Here is a 20158-nt window from a genome sequence, read left to right as displayed (position 1 = left end):
TAATAGGATCAAATATAACAAAATTCTTTGTCATTCAAAGCTCATTATGAGCTCCCTCCTAGCTTTCCAGGCTTCTTACACTTCACTCCCCTCTAAACGCACTCTTAAGTCAGTGACACTTAATCTTCTTGCTGTTCTTCCAAGATGACATGACAAGGTTCTCTCCCATATTTGGAATGCATTCCCCTCTCCTAAAATCCCTGAGGGCCTTCTCTTGGAGATTATCTTCATTTGCATTCTACATGTATTTCATGTGAATAACATTTAGTTGTCTAGTTCTATTAGAATAGGAGCCCCTTGAATGTAGGGATAGTGTTTTTGCCTTTCTTTGTATATTCAGTGATTAGCCCAGTGTCTGATGGATATATGACAAGTGTTTAATAAATTTTTGGTAACTGACTGACTTAACCTGAGACCACATAGACATTAAATGGTAAGTCTTGGACGCAGATGAATTCTGTTAAAGAAAAAAAGTTTGATTTAGCTCAGCTTATTTTACCCTAAACATTTTACCAGCATAAGATCTAGTAATTACTATTAAAAATTTGGATAAGATTTGCCCATTTGAGATATTCAGGTCTTGATTTTCTCTGTGGCACAATGGAAAAAACTTTGGATCTAATCAGAGATCCTCAGTGCATATTCCAGCTAGTTTACTTCACTTAATGCCATAGTTTGGTGCAGTGGATAGAATACTGGATATCTTCCTGAGTTCAAACCTGGCCCCAGACACTTAAATCAACTGTTTGCCTCAGTTTCCAGCTGGAGAAGAAAATGGCAAACCATTCCAGTATTTTTGCCAAGAAAACTCCAAACAGGGTCATGAAGAGTTGGACAGTTGAACAAGATAACATTTGAAAATGTACTTGAATAAGTTTTTTTCTCTTAAGTTTCTTATCCCTGAGTTGAGCCAGAACTTTCATCACCATTTTATATTCAGAGGACAAAAAGTCTGTGACTCAACCCAAACTGTATACACCTAAGGGCATGAACTCTAGTACAGACTTTGTTCCAGGAGGAACTTCTGACACTTCCTCCTCTCCCCCTCATCTCACCTCCTCTCATAGTTAAGTGCTTTATCAGTATTATCTCATTTGGTCCTCATAGCCACCTATATAAATGAGAGCTGCCACTCCAATCTTCACCCCACCTCCTGATCGCACCTTCTACAAAGGTGGAGGCGGTCAGGCGAGTTGAGTGGAAAAGGTGAAACTGCAACAAGGGCAGAGGATTTGATCAGGACCCTAATGATCCCTGCAACTCTTTTTTCTGCTATTTCACATGAACTCTCTTGGTTCAGTTGGGCAGGTCTATGCACTGCCTCCAGAACACACAATGTCTACTCACCCTCAGGTTCTTGCTTAGTTCCTCTCCAGCTATCTCTCAAGACCTCCCTTCTTCAAAACTCAGTGATAAAATTAGATTTAGACTTGGAAGCGTCTTGGAGATGAATGGTCCAAATGTAACACAGAAAAGGGAAGAGAGCTGCCTAAGGTCACCTGAGCATCGAAAGCAGAGCTGAGATTTGAACTCGGGTCTTTTGATTCTAAATCCAGTTTCCCCACCAGTTCTCCAAGTTGATTATAACATTCTTGAGAGTAGGCACTGCATCTCTGGCTTCCCACATAGAATCTCCCACAAGGAGCTAATGCTTTAAAAATGTAATGACACAGATTCATCAAGGGAACAAAATTATTTATTGTTACACAGCTTTGTATTGTTAAATAATGGACTTCACTGTACAGAGGGGCACATTTTTTGAATTACAAGATGTTAACAAAAGTCCAAGTTGAAGGTTTCTTGCACAGCAATGCAAGCATCTTCCAAAGATCATCCACGGCTCAGCTTAAAAGTTCCCTTTTACTTTTGCAGGAATGTAAAGACAATGCCAAATACTGATGAGCATATGGCAATGTGACTTAATAGCTCTACATTTCATTTCATTGGTAAATCTGATATTATCTATAGTAGGATTTCACTCTGGGCATCATGAAAATGCACCCTTCTAGGAGTTTTCTTTTTACCATATAGTTCTAAGGAACAAGAATTTCAAACACTCAACCTCTATTTCCAAGAAATAATGCTTGATTACATTTCACATAGATTTCAAAGTAACAATCAAACTTTGAAGAAGGAACAAGTCAAAATCTTGAAGATTAAAAAAGGCATCCTTTGGCTTCTGAAAGGGTACGGAAATGAGGTTTGGTTAAGGTAACAAATCACAACACACACACATACATACACACCGAGGATTTGGCAAGTGTAACATATGCAGCATTTTCTGCCAGTTTTGTTTTTACTAAAAATGTTTTGTGGTACTTAAAAGGGAGTAAGATTTGACAGAGAGCCTCAAGAAATGTGAATTACTAAACTGGAAATTTAAGCTAACTCCCTTTCATATAATCATGAATAACATCTGAGGATCTGTTTATCCACCCATGAATCCATGCAATTTTGCCATTTTTTGCATTTTCTTTACCCCATGTCACAAAAAGCCGCCACAGTAAAAGTTCTGATGCCATAAAAGATTATGACTTCAGGAGCTCAAATAAGAGGGATTGTATTTTCAAAAGCAAATTAAGTTGCTTTTTAAAGAGCAAAGCAAAAAAGTCTAAGTAATAAATTTAGAAATTGCATTTAGAGACAGTTTTTCCGCAAGACTATTAATCTATTTGAAAAGTAAAGCTATAAGTCAAATCAAAGCTAATTATGCAAAAAGAAATAGCTGAGGCAGCCCTAAAATAGACAAAATAGCTGGAAAATTATTTCCAGAGAGTAAAACCACAGACTTCTCAACTATACAATTGCAGAGCTCTATTCCGAACAGAACCCATCTTATTTGTTAGGAAAATCACAGGATCTGGGTTGGAAGAGATTTTAGAGGCTTCACCAAATCAGTGGTAGAGATGGAAAAGGCCTCAAGCTATCTAGTCCAATACTTGCTATTTGACAAATGTGCCAAACTGAGGCCAGGATATTCAGAGAGTTTTGTCCTGGATCATTAAGTTAGTTAAGAGCCATCTTGAGGCTCTGGAATCCCAAGCTGGGGCTCTTTCCCTTAGAACAAATCTATCTCCTCATTTATGTCATTCATCCCTTTCAGGATGCTGAACATGATCAATTGGTCTCTGATCAAACACCTGTGGTGATACTACCCTCCAGTTGCTTATTCTATTCTTAAGACACTTCTAATTGCTACAAGACAATTTTTCCAAGTTCCAAGAAAGTTCTATTTCTTTTTTCTATATCATTCAAGAACAGTAGAGGTATTATCATCAACTATACAACTCTTTAGTGTTTCTTTTTTTGTCTTTGTAGGGGCAAATATAAAAGTCAAACCTTTTATTGTTTTTGTTCCTTTGCATTCTTATAATTTATATCTTTTCTATTTACTTTTTAACATATGGACCCTCAGGGGAAAATATTAACATTTTTATTTTTCTTTTTCAAAATGTGCAAAAGAGCACATTTGCTTTTATATAAATGCCTTCAAAACAAGTCTCAAGCCAAAACAAAAATGGTTAAAACACGCGTCTGTCAATTCATTTTAGCCTTGACCTCTATAACACACTGCTTGCTATTCTAGGCCCCTAAAGAACAAAGTTTTACATGGTGATTTTTTTTTCCTTTTTGAAACAAACAATTCCACTAGGAACAGATTCATCTAATATATCTCACTTGTGGTATTCTTGGCATCCAAGTGCAAGGGAGTGCAAAGATTAAGTTCACTGATAGAACTTCCTTTTATTTGTGTCCAGAAATTTTATATTTGTTCCCCACATGAAATGTTTATTTCATGGCTTTAGAGAGGTAGCATGGTGTAATGGAAAGAACACTGGACAAGGAGTCAAGAGATCAGGTTTGAGTCCTGACTTTGCTACACTTAATAACTTTGTGTGAATATGGGTAAATAAACCATCCCAGCAATTTGAGAGTGTTTCTTCATTTATTAATTGAGGTCATATTACCTGGTTTGCTGACCTCACAGGGAGCTGTGAATCTCAAAGATTATGCCTGCGGAGGGCTTTAACCATAATGCACTGTATAGAAATTATTGTTTGTGGAATGAAAAAGCTGAGTGAAGGAAACAGAGGAAAGGGAAGAGGAGGAAATAATATCTGCAAGAGCATGGTGCATGGTGCATAGAAAAAACCATTGGAGTTAGGTCCAAGGAGCTGGATTTGCCACTTGCTATCCATGGGACCTTTACAAGTGGCTTAACCTTCCCAAGCCCCAGTTTCCTCATGGACTAACAGATTCCTAAGATCCTGTCCAGGTCTAAATCTATAACTCCATGAGGAGTTATAACTCCATGAATATGATGGTCCGAATAGAGAGTACTGAAAATACTGAATATTATAAACTGTTTTCAGGATTGTTAGATTCAGTCAATTGTTACAAGTTTTCTCAATGTAGCAAGAGGAAAGAGACAGTAGGAAAAGTACAGTACACGGAACACTGTACAAAATAATTAATAGAAAAAGGAACAACAAATGCAACGGTGCTATAAAGTTTCCCATCCCTTTTGTAAGATTTTGTTAGAAACCACCAAAGGTACCGATAAAAAAAGATACATTCATTCTCTTGTTCAGCTTTATGAACTGAAGAGTTTTTGCTCTAAATATAAAAGCAATGGCAATTATTTTGAAGACATCTTTTAGAACTATTTGGATAATCATGCAAGTGAGTCAAAAATTAGGAATGATTCCTATTTTCCAAAAAGCAGAGACTGTGTCGAATCCTAGCACAATCCTGTTTCCCCTTCCTCTATTTTCTGGATTTTAGAGTTTTCTGCTTGATTGAGACTATGATGCTGTGTGTGTTCCAAGCCAAACTCTTGTGACACAGCCTTTGTTTCTGCTACAAAAGTTAACTAGACAACAGAAGTTTTATTCCACTGTGGTTTTTTGAGTACAATATTGCTTTAAGTAGTACAGTCTTATAACCCCAAATAGACTCAACTGCTCTAACAGAAATGCCCTACTTGCACAAGTAATTGTTAGGGGTAGTCGATTTGGTACTAAGGTATCTGTTGTAGATTTTCAGACCTAGTCCTAAGACTGTATTTACAGTATGGACTCAGAAATAAAACTCTCCAAAATACTCATTAAAGGATAAGATTTGTTGTTTTTGGAAAGATAGTTCATAAGTCTTAAAAAGTATTCTCTGAAGATTATAAAAGGTTAGTTAAAATCGTTTAATAGGAACAATCTTGGACAAGCAGAAATAGCTTTGATTTTGAAGGTTAGAGCAACATACATCTGGGAAAGAATCCACAGGGACAGCTAGACTTGACAATTTATATCTCCTCTGGAGATCTGTTTTAAAAAGATGACCATTTAGACACATTGTCTCTTTTGAGCCACATGCCATTTCTTAAAACTGTTGCCTTTCCACACAAGGTATGAGATATTATTCTATTTACATCTAAAAATATTTCTTTTTTCCTCTTCAGTGTAGTGGAAATGCCCATAAATCAGTCAGTGGAATCCCTTCCTAACATAGATGTAGAACAGCTTTATTGATCTCTGGATTTGTCCAATCATTTCGGATGTCGTCCAGGTGGTTATCAAAATCCACAAGAGTTTCATAGGACCTGCTGTCCAAGAGAGATGCTGAGATCCTCTGGGCTTCCGGCCAGTCTTCACAATAATCACTACAAGGTCAAACAATTTGGAATTAATAGTCTTTTCAAAATGAGAATAACTTCATTGCCTTTTTCAGTTAAAGGGGATGGAGAAAAACAGCCATAAGCAAAATGATACAAAAAAGAAAATGGCAATGACTGATATGGAGAACCTAGATATTGAAGATGTTTTATAGTAACTGGGTTGCTGAAAGGTAAAGGGAACTTCATATAGGATTTGAAGTATGAGTTAACAAATTTTAAATAGGAACCTGAAACTGTTGCTTTAAGAATGATGTCAAACTTGAATCGAAATAGAGGTCACTAAACCATCCAGAGGCATCCCTGAAGATGCAAAGTGACTTAGAGAACCACTTATTAATATTATCTATATTTTACTCAGTTTTATTTATTTTGTTCAATATTTCCCAATTATATTTTCATCTGATTTGGGTTGTACTGCACCATACCTTTGATGATCAGTTAAAAAGAAACTGTTCAACAAAATAGGAGAAAGTAAGTATTGATGGCAGTAAGTAAAACAGACCAATCAGAAGTGTGGAAATGAGATCTAAGTACTATTTTGAATCACCAATGTAAGCAGATTTCATAAATGAAGACAGGAGGAGAATGCTGGAAAGAATCTTTGGAATAAGTCTGGGTTGGGAGGACCTAGAAAAGAGAGCAGCGTAGTCATGATTTCTCCAACTCCCAGAGCACTTTCAGGTACAGAGAGCGCTTTTTAGGAAACAACATTGGGGGGTAGGCAATGAAGGAAGCATTTGCATTTTACAAATGGGGAGGATATAGGACATGAAGGGACTGAGACTGTCCAGGTCACGTAACTAATTGGGGTCAGTGTCATAACTGGGACTTGATGCTAGGTCTTTTGACTCTACAATCAGCCACTTTTTTTGGAAGGAAAAAAAGACTATATATTAAATATCCTAATAGAGTCGTGTTCCTAATTAAGATGCTGTTTTTGTGCTGGAAACTAGGACTCCTGGAAATGTATATGGGCAGAATGGAAAACATCTTGAATCACAGTGAGTAGTGTAAAAATAATTCATTAATATGGTAATGTGAAAAACTCACTAGTGTGGATCTCTGCACCGCCATTTGTTTTCATGATGCTCATACACATGAATGGTAGGCTCTATGCACTCCATTGTAAACTTCGTGTTGTCTACCTAAGGCACAAAGATAAAAATACTAGTGTAAATGCACATTCAAAACAAACCAAGTAATTGTAAAAAGCAGCCGTCACCTTTCAATAAGATTCCTAGTATCCCTTAATAACTTATAGCAGCAATGAAAACATGGTCTGAAAGCAAAACGATTCCCTTTGAAAGTGCTGATGCTGAGAATCTGATTTATGGATCTACAGAGTGTTCATTCCCAAGATAAACAGAGTATAATGAGAAAATATCTATATGAAAAGATACATTTTTCTCATGTGAGGACTTTTTTACTATGTTATTTTCTGTTGCTCTCAAACACAACAGCTCTCCTTTGGAATCAGAGGTACGGAACAGGATTCCTGATGAAGTTAAGCTTTGCCACAAATTTCCGCAAGTCATGCCTTCTCTCTCACTTCTCCTAGTCAATACTCTGCTACCTGTACTCATTTGAAAGATTTTTTTTCTGTCCAAATATAGCTTGCATTTTTCTTGGTAATACAACTTAAAAGAATCAGGCTATGAGTGAAGAAAAATTATTCAAGATGCCTTTAGTAAGAAATAGGACATATGAACCCCAGAAGTCTGGTGAAAAAAAAAAACAAGAAAATATGTCATACCATGATGAGTGCAGTGTCATTGAAGCCCTCTGCAATTCTGGAGGCTACCTTCTCAGCAACCTGATTTGGACTGTAGAAGAAATATAAATCATTTCTAATTAGAAATGGCTGTTAAGAAACGACATATATCAATAAAATCACAGAGTAAAATATTTTTGATCTGGGCCAAATTGTATTCACTTTCTAACACTTTCTGGAAATGGAAACTTAAGTCTTGGTGTTGATTGCATACATGGAAATGGAAAGGAAAAATCAAATTTGAGAGACACTGCTGAAGCAGAGCCAGTAGGCCGGGGAAATAAACAGGCATATGGCAATATCAAATAATTCTAAGACATCAAGGCTGAGGAAATTAGAACTGTAGGGAAAATGTGAAAGGAACTTTAAAAAAGGGAGTGTGAATGTGTAGAGATAAGTACAATTTTCATATTTGATTTTAGGTGCTGCTGAGATATCGCAGGGGATAATATGGATGCTCACTTATTTAACAAATGTCTACTTAGCACTTTCTATGTCTAGTATACTCCTGGAAAAGCAGATCTGGAAGGAAGGTACATGGATACACGTGGATGGAGTTCTAAACCTAAATTCAGGAAGCTGTTGTTCAATCATGTCTGACTCCTTGTAACTCCACAGATCACAGCACACCAATGCTGGTCCATGGGGTTTCTTGGCAAGGATACTGGAGCGCTTAGATGTTTCCTTCTCCAGGGTAAAGAGAAGTAAAATGACTTGTGCAGGATCACACAACTAGTATGTATCTGAAGCCAAGTGAGAATATGGCTCTCTCCACTAAATGACAGGTGCCTCTAAACTCAAGAAGATCTGGTTTTAATCAGTGAGAGATGCTCCCAAGCTGGGTGACTGGACAAGTCCTTTAATATCTTCCTCAGTTTCCTCAGCTATAAAATGGGTATAACAGCCCCTAACTCCTTGGGCTATTGTGAGGAGAAAGTGAGTTAACATTGGCAAAGAGCTTTGCAAATCTTAAAGTACTATATACATAAATCTATAAATTTTTAGTGTCATTAGTAGAAGTAGTTGTTAAATAGTGAACAGAGATGTACTAAGGAGAGAATAAAGATTGAAAGAAAAAAGTGGCTAAGAGATTTGTAACTAACAATAAGAAAGAACAATCTCAGGAGTCTGTAGTCACAGAGATCAGCTGATCTCTGCCCAGACTTGGTTTCCATGGAAACAAAGAAGTCATTGAAACAGTTTTCAAGGGTTGAGGTGGTCAACAATAGCAAATGCTTTTTACTAGGAGAACATGCCTTAAACATAATTTTTTTGAATATTTCACATCCTTACATTGACTATTTCAAGGTAATCACTTATAATAAAAATATGTAAATTTTTAGTACTTTTCTCATCCTGTAAACTGCTTTTTATAAATGAAAAACTCATGGACAAATTGTTGGTAGGATCTAGTCACAAAAAGCTAATTCATAAAGCAATAAGCCCATCCTGATCACTTTCAATTCTGGACCTTTGAAACCAAAGCATGTCATTACTGCTTATCTTCCCTGGGAAATACGAATTAAATATATATTAATTTAGGAAAAAAAATAGTTCTACTCAATATGATAACCTGAGAAGTCATTTTTATCCATATTACCAGATTTTCAAACTTCATTAGTAAAGTCATAGAGTAAAATTCTTTACTTTTGCCTTTCATGCCAACCTTAAAAAAATCACCAGAAGGTGATCTTATGAAGAAATCAGCAGGGAAAAAAATACACAGATTTCCAACAGGGCTCAAACTCAAGGTCTTCTTAACTTAGAATGAGGAAGAGAGAAAAAGTGAAATAGGAGAGACTTCCTGTCCCTCCAGGGCAAGTTTGTGGTAATATGTTCACTGAAGTGAATTTCTCAGTCATGAGTTAAAATCCAACACAAAACATGGACTCTAAAGTCAAATATAAATTATATTTAGAATTTCTTTTTGAATTATTCATTTGATTAACATTAATATGAAATGAGAAATAAATTGTATTTTGGGAAAATTATGAGATTAGAGAAATCTTTGATATACAGATTTTACATCTTGGCAGTACACAAACAAACAAATGTGTCAGGAAGTAGTCCTTCTGCCAGAGATGATATATTTAATGATGTTTTGTGGCAGATTACAAAGTGGATAATGGAAAATTTTCATGGACATACCTGGCATCCTTTACACGTTCATTAGCTTGATAATAACCAGCAATCACATAGCTATTATCTTTGCACCATGAATCAATCTGAAATAGGAACAACAACAACAAAAAAAAAAAATTCAGAAAAATATCAATGATTTTTTCTGGAAACATATCTCAAAATCACAAATCATCTTTGATTACAAGCCTTGTTGTTCTGTTCACCAGATAAAGGTAAAATTAGATTTGGTCTGCCACAAAGGAGGATTTAGCTTATTTTCTTTCTACTATGTGGGTGGTTAAGTGTGAAGTATGATAGTGCTTTTTCCTTCTTCCAGGAGAGGACCTCCTGAAATTGCCAGAAGAGGCAGGGCTAGAGAAGAGAATGAATTACAAACTCTTACAGCATTAGGTGCCATATCAAAATTTATTGAACTTCTGTGTACACAGTTATGGGGATTTGGAAAGGAAACAAGAGACAAAGTCCTAATTCTTATAAAGTTAAGAGAATGTGGTAGAGGTGGGAATTGCCATACAAATTCATAAAGCCAATCCTTTTATGTATGCTCTAAAAGAAAGGAATGGAAGAATCTATGATAGGAAATTAATTTATATTTGGAATTATAATGTAATACATAATTATTTTCCCTCATAAAAATAGATTTAGTTTTTAATTGGCATAATTCCATTACAACATATTTCACAGTGGACATAAAAATTATTTTATTGTAGTGAAATATTAATATAGTACTAGAAATAGATTTCTAAATCTGCAAGAATTATAGATGAACTAGAACTGATATCTTTGCCTTTGTTATTTAAACATCACCTTTACTGTCTTCTATCTTCAGATTCCTGAATCCTGGTTTGAGTTCCATCATTACAATCACCTCCAAAGGGGCTTAATTAAAATAGTTGAAATAGGGAGGGAAGATGGAAATAACATTCTCATAACATTCAGTTCAGGACTTTGCTAATAATACTGCTATTATTCATATATGAAGAAATCCCTTCTATTAATAAGACATATCTTTTGAGCTGTTTTTCAGTGAATGGTGACAGAATGGCACAAATCTCTCAACACTGTTTCCTTTATAACTAATTTCATGCAACATAATATTAGTTTATGATCCCAGAACAAAGTTAACTAACTCACCCAAGAAATTAAACCAAAACTGCACCGCCTCATGAGTATAAGAATAGCCATACTGGGTTAGGATCATGGTTATTCTTCTTGATATTAGGATTTAAGGGTACAATGACCTGAGTTATCCTTAATATCCATTTTTTTTCACTTCAGTAAGTTTAGATGAATTTTTATCAACTATTAATTTATTTAAACTTTTTCTAAAGTTACTTCACTAAAAACTACTTCAATGTTTTTTTCCTGGCAACTAGTTTCTTGAAGACTATGGCAGCAGAATGTCAACTCTGATAGATCCATTCTAAGTTTGTTTTCTAACCATCAGATTGCCCAAGTGTCCAACCTGTGGCAGAACTCTCCAATCTAGTATTGGTCTGATCAACCAGTCAGACACACTGTAATGCTACTCTAACATAGTGATGTCATATTAGTTCTTTTTGAGAATGAAGAACAGACAACAACCAAAGCTGGCTCTCTTTTTATTGTATCTCATTTCTTAGTCTAATGAGATCTACAAAATAATTTCTTACTTTAAAAAATCTATGATTTCAATGATCTTTCACTGATCTGCATTGATCTATTCTTATCAAGATAGATATACCAATAATACCAAAAACAGATGGTTTCATGTGCCTCAATAAATATTATATACACAATATCACTTGATTGTGTTTGCAAAGAGGCACTCTAAATTTTGCTAGGACGGTTTTTGGATATCTGACTTAAAGGTCCTATCATGGGTTAATACCTTTAATTTTTCTAGTTTAGTATGCATTGCCAGGGCTTGTGTTCCCTGGGGCAAAGTCTTTGAGAAGCTAGGGTCGCCTCCAGATCATGCTTCTACATGATCTTGCAATGGACTAAGCAAAACCCTGTAAAAGAATGAAATGGAACAAAGCTCCATTAACTGCATGTTTAGGTAGTTTTGCTCCATTTTACTACTTCATTTCAGTTCTCAGTGGACATATGCTTACTAATCACAGTACTTCCTTCTACTTTCTACTTTTCCTAAGTTTCTATCTTCCAAGCCTCAATAATCACATCTAAAATTGATCATTTAGAGTCAAGTCTTAGCTCAGCTACTCTCTATGTGACCATATAAAACTCACTTAACTTCTACATATCTGTTGCCTCATCTATAAAATGTGGGAGTTTAATTAGATGACCCCTAAGATCCCTGTCAGCATTAAATTTATGATTCTGTAACCCCTTCCCCTTCCCCAACTTCCTTATTTCTTTTTAGGATACCATTATTCTTATAGTTATCCAGATTCTAGCCTTGGGACCATTCTTGATTCTTCCCTTTCTTCTACCCCTCTCTCAACCAACCATTTGCTAAATCTTGTCAAATCTATCTCTACAAAATATTTTGTCACCATTCCCTTTTCTCTAACCATACAACCACTATACTAATTGAGATCCTTATTGTCTGTCTTTTAAAATTTTTCTATAATATATTTTAATTCATTTCATTAAATACTTTCCTATTACATTAAAAAATTTTTGAACTCCAATTTCCCTTCCTTCTTCCTTCCCCTTCCCTACTCCTTTATGTCTTTCACCTGAAACTAATACTATAGTCTTGCTGGACTTCCTTGCTTTAGATTTTTCCTCTTTCATATACATCCACTTAATCAAGTCTTTATTAAGCTCTAACTATATGCCAAGAACTCTGCTAAACACCGGGTATACAAAGAAAGACAAACACAATAGCTCTTAAAGTAATCTTAAATTACTTAACTCTTTTGCTAAGATCTTTCCCGGGCTCCAATTCTCTAGTCAAATTGCCTACTAGTTGGTCCTTCAAATGAACATTTCATCTTCCCCATCAGTGAAGTTAATTTGTACATTTTGTCTTCCATATCCAGAATGTACCCTCTTCTTAAAACCACTTCATGGTGATTTTCACCATGATAGGACCTATTTCACCAAAATAGATTTATGGAATCTATTTTCTGTAAAGGCTCAATTCACCTATCATTTACTTTGTAGGTCTTTTCATTTCCCCAATTCTAGTTGAGCCTTAAGTTTTAAGATGGCAAAAATTGTTTTATTTTTTTATTCCCAATACCCAGCAAAATATTCCACACAGTCAGTGACATAGTTGTTCAAATGAACATAAGGGGATTTGGGTTATCTTTCTTATTTCTTATGTTTGTTCCATTTATAACAATGGGCAGTTTGGCTACAACTCTAAAATTAAACTTAAAATTTTTTTTTCACATAACAATCTTACATAACAATTCTTTTATGTTAGCTGTTTTCCTCTCAATTTTTGAAATTCAGAAATTAAAACTCTGAATATCATTCTAAGTTTGAAAAGATTATACAAAATAGGATATACAATTTTGCTTCCATATTCTTCTTGAAAGGTTTTCAGAAATCAGTCTGAGATGGCATAATCCTTTCCTCAACTTTAAATGAATAATAAATGGGTTATTTAAATTTAAATAAAATCTTTTATCCCCAAATGCCTTGCATTTAACTACTCTGTGCCATACCTGTATTTATATTTATGCTGTACTTTTTAATGTATGACAGAAAGCTCTTTTTGGCTTTGAATTTTTTTATGAATTTGCTGTTTCCTCCTTTCAATTCAAGTAAGGACCACTTCATTCTTTGTGCTGCCTCACAGCAGGAGAATAATAAATGTTTATTAACTGATTGAAAAATTCACACACACACAGACGCACACAGATTCTTCCCCATTCAAATGTATGCTCCTTGAAGATAGAGATTATTTGTGTCTTTTGTCTAATATATACTGAGCATTTAATAAATGTTTGCAATCTCGATTGACAAATATTTTGCATTATTTTTTCCTAAATACCTTATTCTAAAGTTCTACTTTGATGGTTCATAGTAACATGGAAATGGCAGAATGCAAATTCTGACAGGTCCTATCAAACAGGAAAGGCTATTATAGACCTAGGCGCAAATACTGTTATACCCAAAGAACCAACCTCGCTAAGCCTAGAGATATTCATTAAACTGGCTACAGTGTGATTTTTCTTCTTCCACAGCAATTCTCTCAAAACCATTTATTAAAGTATAGATGGGTTAAGATTGGTGTTGATAGAGATAGGAACTACTGAAGAAACCCAGATCCTTGAAGTATGAATTTGACATGTGTAACTTATAAAGTGCCTATTACATGGTCAAGTATTCAACAAAATATTTTTTAAATTTGCTAAAAGGAATTTGCAACAAAAATAATCCTATAAATAAAAACCATAAACACGGTGCATATATCAAGACACAGAAAGTTTTTATAGAACACTTCTTTGTAATGGTATTTGGTATAAAGGAGTTTATATTCTCCTGAAGTTCAAATTTTACTACCATAAACTCTAAAGGTGCTATTAGATTTTATGTCAAGAGAATTTCACTCTATCCACCACTGCTCCACATTGGATCATTTTTGGAAATCCTTTTGTTAGTGATTTGATCTTTACATCAAAATTAGTTTGTATTTGCTAACACATGGCAATTGACTCTAGGGGAAGGCAGTCAAAAATATGCTGGGTAAGTAAATTCCAAATAGGTAAAAAAATTGGTTATGTTTTACAAACATATGATCAACTAATTATATAAGGTCATAACAGCATAAATATGTATATAATCGACTCTATTAGCTAGAGGGAAGTATGGAGGATGAAAATTGAAGGTAAGAACAGAGGCTTGGAATTACTCTGGAATTTTTTTTTGGGAGAAGTCAGGTTTGAAGAATGTAATATATTTTACATTTTGTACAGAAATGGCAAGTAGATATGATCAGCTGGGGCAAAGAACAAAAGTTTGCATATAGAAGATGTGTACATTTAGGTAGGGAAGAATCACTGTATAATTCTGAAAAGTCACAATGAGTGTCAAGGGAATGAGGAGTGTAGTAGCATAGCTAGAGTATAGTTCTTCCATTCCCTTGATAGTAAGATCAACAGTTAGATTACAAAGCAAAAGAATGGAGAGCTCATCTGATCCCTAAATAGTTTGGTATTTACTCTCTCAAGGCACCTACCCTAGGGGAGAGATCCATATTATTTACCTGGTTGCTACAACTCCTTCTTACCCAGTGAATGCTTAATGATAATACAGGTACAATCTGCCTAATACTGTTCATTTGTTTCATGAAAACAGGACATTATTAGTGAAACGATGTTACAAGGGCAGTCAGTTCTACAGGAATAAAGTTAAAAATGGGACATACCTTGTTAGGTGATTAAAATGTCGGCTACTCAAGCTTTTACAGGAATTGAAGAAAGACTATAATAGAGTAATAAAATATCAGGCTGAGGTGAAGAAAGGAAGAAGATCTGGCTAGAGTTGGAAAGCACTGGTCTCGAGCAACTGATTGTATGAACTTGTAGCAGAGTTTTGTAAAACTGCTAAACATCATTGCAAAATGAAAAGGGGGAGAAGAATAGCACTGATGCTAAAGAGATCAATGAAAAATTACCAAAAAGGAAAAGCAAGTATAAAGTTATGAGAAATTTTAGATTCACTGTTAAGATTGAAAACAAGTACCTTCTAAAATGTTAGTTTTCTTCAAATTGACTTTCAATTTTAGGGGGATAAGGCATTACTATTCTATTTTACTTGTGTATTCTGGCTCATGTTCAGCTCAAGCCTTCTGCTTGCTACTAGAAAAGCACAATACCTTTAAAAATATTGCCTTTCTGCATACAATTAAAAGAAATTACCCTAAAGAAAGTAAAGAACTATCCTATTATTTGGTAATATAACATTTTCCCCATTCTGTCAAAGAAATCTCTGATATTTACCTTTTATAGCGCCTTACTGACTTATAATGAAATGTCTGATTTAATATATGGGATCACAGGATCATAGATTTTGGAACTGGGAGCTGAACTTTCCTGGTCATCTAGTTCAACTCCACCATTATACAGATGAACAAAATAAAGTCTAAAAAGCTACAGATGACATAAGTAGTGGTTACTGGCCACTGAGATAAATGAAAAAGGGTAAGATAAAGGGGATGCCATATTCAAGGCAAGTAATCCCAAACAGGCAGAGCATCTTCAAAGTGAATGAAAGGAAAGTGCCATGTGAATGACATGGAGAAAAGGAAAGAGAATAGGAAATGTTGGGCTCAAGGCAAGTAGGCTTTATCAGCACAGTATAATGGAGGTGAATGAAGGTCAGGAAAGGAGCAAGATGCTGAGGCATAGGGCAGAAGAGATGGAAGATGATAAATTTGAAAGCAGGGTAGAAAGAAGGTAAAGGCTAAACTGAAATCAGGCCAAGAGGCATTTGAGCAGATTATAATAGTGGAAGCAGACAGATTTAGTGGCATGGACTTGCATACTTAGAAAATCTGCTTGTAAATATTATATGGATTTCTGCCACTTAGGTATAATACCTGCTCTACCTATTTCATAGAGATCACAGATGTGAAAGCACTTTGAAAAGTTAAAAAAAAAACCCATCAAATGAAAATCATTAGAAAAATACAATAATGGAATACTTTGCAAAAATAAGTCTCAAATAATGACCTTTAGTTAGCTAAATATTAAATCAATCTCTTCCATTTAGCAAAATAATTACAATACTAAACTCTATAAATAGAAGAAAGCCATGAGAATAATCCTTCATTTGTAGGGGTTATCATGGATTTAGATGTTTTATTAAAATTATATCTTCCACTATTGCCTTATAGTATAAAGCTAAATTGTTGTCCAATCATAAATTTTCAGGGCTTTAGTCCATTGTGTTTTTCACTGCTTCCAGGTAAAAAGTTAGGTTTTTAAGCTAAAATTCAAAATACATATTTTCTTCTTAGGACTTCTTTACTTTAAAAAAAAGTTATGTTTATTCTGAACTTAAACACCAGATAAAGTAAGAACACCCCCACACATTGGGGGTGGGGGGAAGGAGGGAAAGAGAGAAAGAGAGAGAGAGAAACAGAGAGAAATTATTCATACAACTTGCATAGTATATATTATGGTTAGTGCTATTATACCTAAGTGACAGTAGATGATAAAATATAGGAAAAATCATTTCAGCAAACTAAAAATCTCATATACCTTGCTTTGGACATTGGTAAATGACCTAGAAGTGTAATGATTAGAATGAGGACCTTGGGAATCAGACTAAAGTCCAGAATTAGAATACTACTTCATATATGTACAGTCTTTGTGATGAAAGACAAGTAATTTAACTGTTCTCAGCTTCAATTTTCTCACCTGGAAAGGAAGGATAGTCATATCTAGAGTATTTATCTCACAGAGTTACTGTGTGTATGTCTATAGCATTTTGTACAACTTGAAGTACAACACAGAAATGGCAGTTTTTATTATTACTGGCAAGTTGATATACTTTGTTTTTTTCAAAATGGCATGAAGACTAAAACTAAATAAAAAAAAACACTAAAAAATAGTTAACATCTCTACACTTAAGTAACATATTTAAGCTATGTACAAAAATATTTTATAAACATGATTTACTCACACCATTTATGTGTGTGTGTGTGTGTGTGTGTGTGTGTGTGTGTAGAGAAAAAGAGGATAATAGGATCATAGAACAAGAGCTGGAAAGGACCTCAGAGTCACCTAGTCCATCCCTTTCATTTTACAAATGAGGAAACTGAATCCCCAGGAGGTTCGGTGCCTTGCCCAGAATAATAGAGCTACTAACAGGGGATCCAATCAGGTTTTTCTAACTCCAGGCCCAGTGAATTATCCATTACTGCAAACAACCCACAATGATGCTGAGAAATCTAGGAATTTCAAATCTCAAGAATTTGGAACTGTTTAATACTAGAGAACACACTCAAAAAGAAAAGTATTGATGAATCAGCTTAGCTCCAACAGTTGTTCAAAACTAGGAAGTCTCCTTCATTAAGATTAAGCCTGTTTGTTTCTGGCCCTGAAGCTTTTTTTAAACTAGACTCCAAAAGTTACTAAAGAGTCTTCTGAAATGATACATAACTGGGTAACCAAGAAATACATTCATTTTCTTTGGAGGGATATAAGCAAAAAGGTAGGGAACTTGTGGCAAGTTTAAACAAATTAAGTTCCAGAAACTCAACAGAGCTTTTGTTAAATTGTTACTAAATATAATTCAAAGCAAAAAAGGTCTTCCAGGCTTATTCCAGCTTCTTCAGGCTAGCTCTCAATACACTATACCATGCTGCCTTTCAAAAATTACTTTCTAACTTCTTTGTATCCATAACCTTTTTCTAAATATGAAAATTAACATCTGAGCTTTAAGAGCTCTAAGAAGCCTAGTCCAACCTAAATACTATGGAACAAATCTATTTACAAAACAGACTGGGAGAAGGGAAGTGATTTGGACAATGTCCTAGAGAGCTAATAAGGGATATAGAATTGTTCTCAGGTCAGACTCCAGATCTAGCCCTGATCAGCGCTAAATTTACTAAATGTTAAAATCCATGATGGATTTTGGAAAGCTTTTTTTAAAGTCAATGATAATAATACAATTAAATATTTAAAGCACAACCCAACTCCCTTTATAATCTTATATATAGAAGGTTTTCCAATTGGCATGTGTAGTCTGTTCCAATGAAAAGGTATGAAACTAATGACCCTTCTCTATGTCATAATTTTAAGAAATTCTTTTAAATCATCATTGATAATCAACTTATACCATTTGAAATCAGAAAGACACCCCCAGATGAATAAATTATCAAATCCACCAAATAGTGGCCCCAAATATCAAAAAACATAAACTACAATATTCCTACATAATACTTTACCTAATTAATTTGAATTTCTTCCCTGCTTTCTAACAATTTTTATTTTTTTTAAAAGAATTGCCATAGTTACTACCTTCTGAAAAAAACCAACCCCTCTAGTTTTTATAACAGCATAGAAAAAGGGGAGAACTTTAGCTTAATTTTCATCAGGTAAATGTTCATAGTAAATTCTATTTATTCTTTAAGTAGTTCCAACTTCTCCATCTCCACGTGATTTCAAAAAACGTCAGAGTTGGAAGAGGTCTTATAGACTTTATAAGGGGAGTAGGGTTCCCAACCTTTTCAAGTATGAAGATTATTTTTAACATTAAAAAATAGAAAGAATACACATTTTAGTGCTGAGAAATCGGGATATGAATGATGATGCCAGGTGCACACAACGCCGAGGACAATCCCCAAATCACTGACTGCTTTCAATCTGTCCCTCGGGCACTGTCCTCTCTAGGCGGTGTCCAGGACGGATAGTCACTCATTCTGGCTAAGTGAGGGGGAGCTCACTACCTCTCCAGGGAACCGAATGCCTTCCTGAACACTCCTTTCCAAGGTGCCTGGTACTTGGAGAATGGGGAGGAGGGAGGGAAGAGATTATGGAAGACCGCAGCAGGGGGCAGGAGGAGTCTGTCACTTACTAATCCTAGGATCTTGCCGGAAAAGCCCGTTTCCCTTCCCGTGCCCAAGCTAGAGCAACAGGCTCCCTTCCCTCCCTCCCTTCCCACACGGTGGTTCCCGGGACCCTGATTCCTCTCAGCTTCCCTGCACGGGGCCCCCACGCGCCGCGCCACGTTCCCGGGGCATTCAGAGAGCCCGAGCCCGAGCCAGGTTCGAGCCCTCGGCCCGAAGGCACCAACCTCCAGACCACCACCTCTAATTACGGCATCATTACTCGTTGCTCTGAGCTTGCCGCGCTAGCCATTACGGGGAGAGCTTAATGAGTTTCCACTTTTAAAAGCATAATTACAGCGACTATCAAAGGCTGGGGAGGACTCGAATCGGTCTCTAAGAGACCTCAGGCCCTCTAAGCTTCGCGCTCTCACTGTTCGGAGAAGCAGGGGCCAGGACAGGGTCCCCGCTGGGTTTGGGGCTCTGGCTGGGCTTGAAACCTCCCGACCTAGCTGTCCCCCGAGGCGAATCCCTCCCTCCCCGGGGCCCCGCGGGCGCTCACCAAGGTGAGGGCCACCTCGAGCATGGGGGCCAGCGCCAGCGTGCCGTGGAAGAGGGGGATACAATCCACGAAGAGGGTCTGGTGCGGATGGAGGCCGCCGTGCGCCGGCTGCTCCTTGCGGGGCTTCTGCTTCTCGGCCACCAGCAACCCGTTGACGGCGCAATGGGGATACTTGGCCCCGTGCAGCACCATCTTGCAGTAGGCCTGGGTGGTCAGCTTCACGCCGGGCATGATGAGGCCCGGGCCCGAGGCCCGCGACGACTGCAGCCGGGAAGCCTCCCAGGCCCGGCGCGGCCCCTCACCATAGACGCTCAGGTTCTGCGGCCCGGCCTGGCCCCTAGACGCCTGCCGTCTCCTCTAGTTTTCTGCAGTCTGCCGGCCACTGGTAGTCAGCTCCAGTCCAGGAGTTGGGAAGCTCCAGGAACCGCAGCCAGCTCTGGAGGCCGACAGCTGCCGGGCTCCTCTGGGGGGACCTGCCGCAAAGCGGCGCCAGTCGTAAAGCTGCCCCGCAGCCGCTCTTCGCGACAGCGAGATCGCTCCGGCTCCCTTTCCCCC

At 36.6% G+C, this 20158-nt stretch overlaps 1 protein-coding gene across 1 annotated transcript; it reads right to left on the bottom strand.

The window, feature by feature from the left end:
- Window positions 1-1678: 1678 nt before the first annotated feature.
- Window positions 1679-20076, bottom strand: EMC8 (ER membrane protein complex subunit 8). Its single transcript, XM_051974840.1, has 5 exons — window positions 19604-20076; window positions 9591-9667; window positions 7425-7494; window positions 6722-6816; window positions 1679-5656 (listed from the first exon to the last, which is right to left on the bottom strand). Exons 1-5 carry the CDS (start codon window positions 19832-19834, stop codon window positions 5497-5499), a joined length of 633 nt encoding a protein of 210 aa, XP_051830800.1. The 5' UTR covers window positions 19835-20076; the 3' UTR covers window positions 1679-5496.
- Between the last annotated feature and the right edge of the window lie 82 nt (window positions 20077-20158).

Source organism: Antechinus flavipes, chromosome 2, assembly GCF_016432865.1.
Source record: "Antechinus flavipes isolate AdamAnt ecotype Samford, QLD, Australia chromosome 2, AdamAnt_v2, whole genome shotgun sequence".
NCBI classification, from domain to species: domain Eukaryota; kingdom Metazoa; phylum Chordata; class Mammalia; order Dasyuromorphia; family Dasyuridae; genus Antechinus; species Antechinus flavipes.
This window is presented reverse-complemented; position numbering and strand designations above follow the sequence as displayed.